Raw genomic sequence first — 5,529 nt, 5'->3', positions numbered from 1 at the left:
CCAGCCTGGGCAGGCTCGCAGCCGGGGCCCTGCCTCCAGCCCCGCCTCCAGTCGCCGCTCCGTTGGGGCCGAGGGCCTCACCGCTCAGCCGTGCTTAGCAGTGAGCAGTCTTGTGACCCCTCCCAGGCCTGCTGGCCCTGGAAGCAGCTGGGTCACTCCTTGTCCCTCCTTGTCCCCTCTAGCTTTGGGGTCCACGATGCTCCAATCTCTGTGGAGCCCCCCAGCTTCTCCTCTTCCCACCCGAGCCCCCTGCATGGCAGGCCTCTGAGGCCTCCTCCCAGCTGTTGGGAGGTGGGTGATGGGCTGACCACTAGGCCATTTGCCCTGGACTGTTTCTGTGTTAAAACTGAAGTCCTGCCCGGCCGGCCTGGCTCAGTGACTGAGCATCGACCTATGAGCCAGGAGGTCACGGTTCGATTTCTAGTCGGAGCACATGCCCGAGTTTCGGGCTGGACCCCCAGTTCGGGGCGTGCAGGAGGCAGCCAATCAATGATTCTCTCTCATCACTGATATTTGTAGCTCTCTCTTCCTCTTTGAAATCAATAAAAATATATCTAAAAAAACAAAACACTGCCCTGGCCAGTTTGGCTCAGTGGATAGAGCGTTGGCCTGAGGACCGAAGGGTCCCGGGCTCAATTCCAGTCAAGGGCACGTACCTCGGTTGCAGGCTCCTCCCTGGCCTGGCCCTGGTCAGGGCGCTTGCAGGAGACAACCAATCGATGTGTTTCTCTCACATTGACATTTCTGTCTGTCTGTCTTTCCCTCTCTCTCCCATTGTCTCTAAAAATCAATGGAAAAATACCCTCGGGTGCGGATTGAAAACAAAACAAAGCCCTGAGCTCCTGCACGCAGGCCCCTGACTGTGGTGTGGGTGTGAGGGGCTCACCCTGGAGCTGCGTGATGGTCTTCAGCTCCTGGATCTGCTCCTCCACGTCCCCCCCGTCGCTCCACATCTTCATCGTGGCCGCAGGCCCCCGCGTCCACCCTCCCTGTGCTGGGCCTGCTCAGCAGGACAACAGTTCAAATTGTCCCCGGAACCTCGGCCCATTGTGATGGGCGCCAAGGTTCTGAAAGCCCCGGGGCCAAGGTTCTGAAAGCCCCGGGGCCAGCACCACCCTCTGCCGCCAGCCGGCCTGAGGGTGAGCCTCCTGGCTGCTCTCTGTTTGGGAGCATGGCCAGGCCAGGCACCTTCTCCCACAGGTGGGTGACTTGGTGGTGGTTTGGCAGGACCCCCCTCCCGTCCCCTTCACTGTCTTCCCAACCCTGACCACTCACCCCCCAAGTTCACACTCCACACCCCGGTGACCATGAGACCCCCAGCCTCGGCCCTTGCTGCCTCCACTTCCCCCAGGAATTCCCAAGGCCAGCTTTATTTATTTATACATTAAAACCTATTTTATTTTTGTTTGCTAATCCTCACCTGAGGATATTTTCCCATTGACTTTTAGAGACAGTGGAAGGGAGGAGGAGAGAAACATCGATTGGTTGCCTCCCATACAGGCCCGAGCAGGGCTGGGCGGGGATCCAGCCTGTGACCGAGGAACATTTCCTTGACAGGAATTGAACCCGGGTCCCTTCAGTCTGCGGGCCGATGCTTTATCCACTGAGCCACACTGGCTAGGGCCCGAGTCAAGCCTTAGATGTCACTCCGGGAAGGGTCAGTCCCCCTTCTCTGCACCCCCAGCCCCAGCTTCCCCAGAGCCGCGTGCCCCAAGCACTGGACAGCTGGGACCCCAGGAGGGGCGGCACCCACCGAATTTGTTACTTTTCCCAGCTACCCTGTGTGACTCCGCTAGGACCGCCCTAACAAAACACCACGGACATTCATTGTCTCAGGTCCTGGGGGCTGGATGTCTGAGACCCAGGTGTGGGCAGGGCTGGCTCCCCAAGGTCCTGCAGTGGCTGCCCCCCCTGCACCCCCACACGGCCTCTTCTCTGTGCCCATCTGTGTCCACATCTCCTCCTCTTATAAGGGACCTGTCAGGTGGGATCAGGGCCCACCTCATTTTATTTTATTATTTATTCACTAGAGGCCTGGTGCACGGAATTTGTGCACTGGGTGGGTGGGGGGTCCCTCAGCCTGGCCTGCACCCTCTCGCAGTCTGGGACCCCCTTGCAGTCCGGGATCCCTCTCATGGTCCAGGACCCCTTGCTCCTTACTGCCCGCCTGCTTGCTGCTCCTTACCACACGTTGCTCCTTAGCGCTGCCACCTGGGAGGCAGGAGAGGCTCCCGCTACCACCACTGCCCTCGCCAGCTGTGAGCCTGGCTTCTGGCTGAGTGGCGTTCCTCCTGTGGGAGCTCACTGACCATCAGGGGACAGCTCCTGTATTGAGCATCTGCCCCCAGGTGGTCAGTGCTCATCATAGCGACTGGTTGTTCCACTGTTTGGTTGGTTTGCATATTAGGGTTTTATTATATAGGATTTTTAATCGTCACCCGAGGATATTTTTCCATTGACTTTTAGGAAGAGTGGAAGAGAGAGGGAAAGACAGAGAGAAATATCGATGTGAGAGAAACACATTGATTGGTTGTCTCTTGCACGTGCCCTTGACCAGGGCCTGGGACGGGGAAGAGCCTGCAACCGAGGTATGTACCCTTAACTGGATTCGCACCCGGGACCCTTCGGTCCACAGGGTGACGCTCTATCCACTGAGCCAAACCAGCTAGGGCCGGCTCACCCTCATTTTAACTTCCTCCGCTTCTCAGAGGTCCAATCTACAAATGCATTGTGTTCTGAGGTCCTGGGGTTAGGGCTGCAATGTGTGAATTTGGGGGGACACGGTTCAGCCCTAACAATGGTCTCCGCCCATCTTCCTCCAGGACCTCTTACCTTTCTGGCCACTCTCAGTTTTAAAAAAGTGCATCCAGTCAGGTCTAAACCCCCCTACCCTCTGCCCTCCCTCTCAGCCAGGTGGTACCCTTGGGGAGACAGAAGGCTCCCAACCAGAGTCTGAGGCAGAGCCTGGCTACTGTCCCCCAATATTGGTTCTCCCTTCTCACTCAGATATAGAATTGTAGTGGGGGCGCACGGCTGCCCAGAGCAAGGCTGCCCTCCTGGGTGCCTTTGCACAATGCTCAGGACTTAGTCCTGCCAGTGCAGTGCGAGCGGAACGGTGAGTGAACTGCTCTCTTCCTTCCTGTTGACTGGGACGAAGCCGCGATGGCCGGAGCTGGCACAGCTGCCTGGGGCCATGAGGCGGATTTGGAAGAGAGGCCGTTGCAGCAGGGAACGGACTAAAAGGGGCCCTGGCCCCTGACCGTCAGCTCCCGGCCACCCACTTGGACTTTTACGGGAAGGAGACTCTAGGTGACTTCTGCCATGGTTACCTTGGGCTTCCTTCACTACCTGTCCATCAAGAGTTCTGGCGCATAGTAGGTGCTCAGTAGATATTCTTTTGAATGACCGGCCAGGCGGAGAGGCACAGGGGCTGACCTGGCGGGAGCGGTGTGGCCCTTGCTGTGAGCCTTCAGCGAGACTGGGGAGCCAACCGCAAAGGACCATGAACTTGCCCGGAGTTGATAGAATCTCTGCCTCTTCCTGTTGGGGCGGGGAGGTGGCTAGTCTTGCCCACTTGTGAGCTTCCCTTCTGTGGGGACAGAGCTCCGGGAAGCTAGCTCGGCCTCCCTCCGCCCCCGGAGAGCGGTGACTTCATCTGACACGTGTGTTTGGGACGCCGGGCGGGTGGGCACAGCCTGGTCCTGCCCCTCGTCCCTCGGGACCAGGTGCTGTTGGCTGTCCACCTGGTGGTCTGCTCCTCCGTGCCAGGTTGTATGGAAACAGACCCGCCCCCCCCCAATAGAGAGGCCTCACTGCCTCACAGGGCCGGTGGGAGGAACGGCCTGGCAGAGCCTCCAGTAGCAGCCGCGTGGGCACGAAGGTGACACTTTTCTCCCAGCTTCTTCCTGCTCTCGCTCCCCAGTCGCTGTAGAACTCGGCAGGAAGAGCAAGGCCTTTATTAGTCCCACAGCCCAGCAGCACCTGTCCCCCTGGCCCTGGGGGATGCGGGCCCAGAAAGGGAGTGTCCGTGCCCCGAGTGCAGAGTCCTCTCACCACGCGCCCCCAGGGTGCGGGCAGGGCCTCCGGAGCGGGGAGGGCCAGCCTGAGGTGCGAGGTGCTGGGCGCTGTGTTCTAGAACTCTCTGGGCCCGGGTCGTGTGCGCCTGGCTGGAGCTCTCCTAGGTGCGCGGATCTGTAAGAGGCAAACAGAGACAGGTGCACACCGAAAGTTGCTCACGGTCCCTGCACCCATTTTACTGTGGCAAAGACGGAGGCGAGGCCTCGAACCAGGATGCAGGAGGGGAGGTGGAGGCCAGGACTGAGGCCCATCCGCTGCTGTCTGATGCCCAGCCCCTCAATCCAGCCGTTTTCATGGGGTGTCCACAGGCCTGTCTCTGCGCTCCCCCCACCCAGCCCCTCCTGGGTCCTCCTCCTGCTCACGGGGCTGGAAGTCCCACCTGCTGCACTCACTCCTTCTCCGGGAAGTGCACGCTGGGGGCACGGCAGGAGGCGAGAGACCCCGTCCAGCCTCCACTCCAGCCCCAGGCTTGCCTGCCTAAACCTCGGGGCACCAGGGGTAAGGCTTCCGCCCCCAACTCCCCGGCCTCTCACCTGTGCCCATGTCTGTGGGGAGCTTCCCCGTCTCCAGGAAAAGCCAGAGGTCGCTGCACTTCTGGGTCTCCACGCGGGTCACCCAGTAGCTGGCCACGGAGCCTGCAACTGGGGGGCAGAACGGGCGGGGGGCTGGGGGTGGGCCTCTGCACTTCTCAGAGACGGGAACGTGGGCACAGGATCCTCTGGGCAGATGGTGGTGGTGGGCGTGGCCAGGGCTCCCGGGGGAACTGGGGCCCCATCCCCGGAAGCAGGGATGCCTGGAACACAGCCCCCCGGGGCTCTTAGGGGGACCCACTCCTCTGAAGAGCCAGAGTCGCCCCCGGCAACCTGGGGGCCCAGGCAGGGAATACCCACCCACGGCCACCAGGACGGTCCACTGGAAGGGGTACTTCAGCCTCCTCTGCACGGACATCTGCAGGCCCAAGGCCGCCCCGGTGCCTGCAAGAGACAGGCCTGTGGGCAGGCTGGCCAGGCGCCCAGCACCTGCGGGCGCTCCCTGCTGGGGAGGCAGATGGGGACAGGAGGGCGCGGCTGTGCACGCTGAGCACCCGGCCCAGCCTACCTGTGACGAAGGTGACGATGCCCTTCACGAAGGCGCGCGACTGGCAGGCGGCGTACTCGCCCAGCCCCTGCGGGGGAGGGGAGGGGTCACGCTCAGGTCCCCCCCTCTTCCTCCGCGGTCCCCCGCCCCTCCTTTCGGCACTCGCCGTGAGGCCCTGCGCTGGGACGCATCCCACCGCCCATGCCCAGCAGGATGCCCACCAGGGTGCCCACCAGGGTGCCCCACCCCATAGCAGAGGGTCCTGACTCTCTGCCCCTTGGCCCCGCCCCGCTCAGGTCAGCTCCGAGTCGGGAGCCCGCGTCCTAGGCCGGCCTTCTCACCGGGTGCTTGGCGGCTACGGCGTCGTCCACCCGG

At 61.7% G+C, this 5,529-nt stretch overlaps 2 protein-coding genes across 2 annotated transcripts in view; both read right to left on the bottom strand.

Annotated features, from left to right (window-relative positions):
* The window catches only part of CCDC183 (coiled-coil domain containing 183), a 6,860-nt gene extending 5,901 nt beyond the window's left edge, over positions 1–959 (bottom strand). Inside the window, exon 1 of the mRNA XM_014529667.1 lies at positions 862–959. Within this exon, the coding sequence (XP_014385153.1) occupies positions 862–959 (98 nt within the window). The remainder of the gene's footprint in view (positions 1–861) is intronic.
* Positions 960–3,892: 2,933 nt separating this feature from the next.
* On the bottom strand, positions 3,893–5,528 carry TMEM141 (transmembrane protein 141; the record flags this gene model as incomplete). The annotated part of the gene is made up of 5 exons (XM_005881835.2): positions 3,893–4,191; positions 4,611–4,718; positions 4,968–5,051; positions 5,176–5,242; positions 5,496–5,528. Coding segments are annotated over 5 exons (306 nt in total), but the record flags the coding sequence as incomplete, so codon positions are not given.
* Position 5,529: the final 1 nt, after the last annotated feature.

Source organism: Myotis brandtii, unplaced genomic scaffold (assembly GCF_000412655.1).
Source record: "Myotis brandtii unplaced genomic scaffold, ASM41265v1 scaffold691, whole genome shotgun sequence".
Taxonomy (NCBI): domain Eukaryota; kingdom Metazoa; phylum Chordata; class Mammalia; order Chiroptera; family Vespertilionidae; genus Myotis; species Myotis brandtii.
The sequence above is the reverse complement of the archived record's forward strand: the minus strand, read 5'-3'. Positions and strand labels throughout refer to the sequence as shown.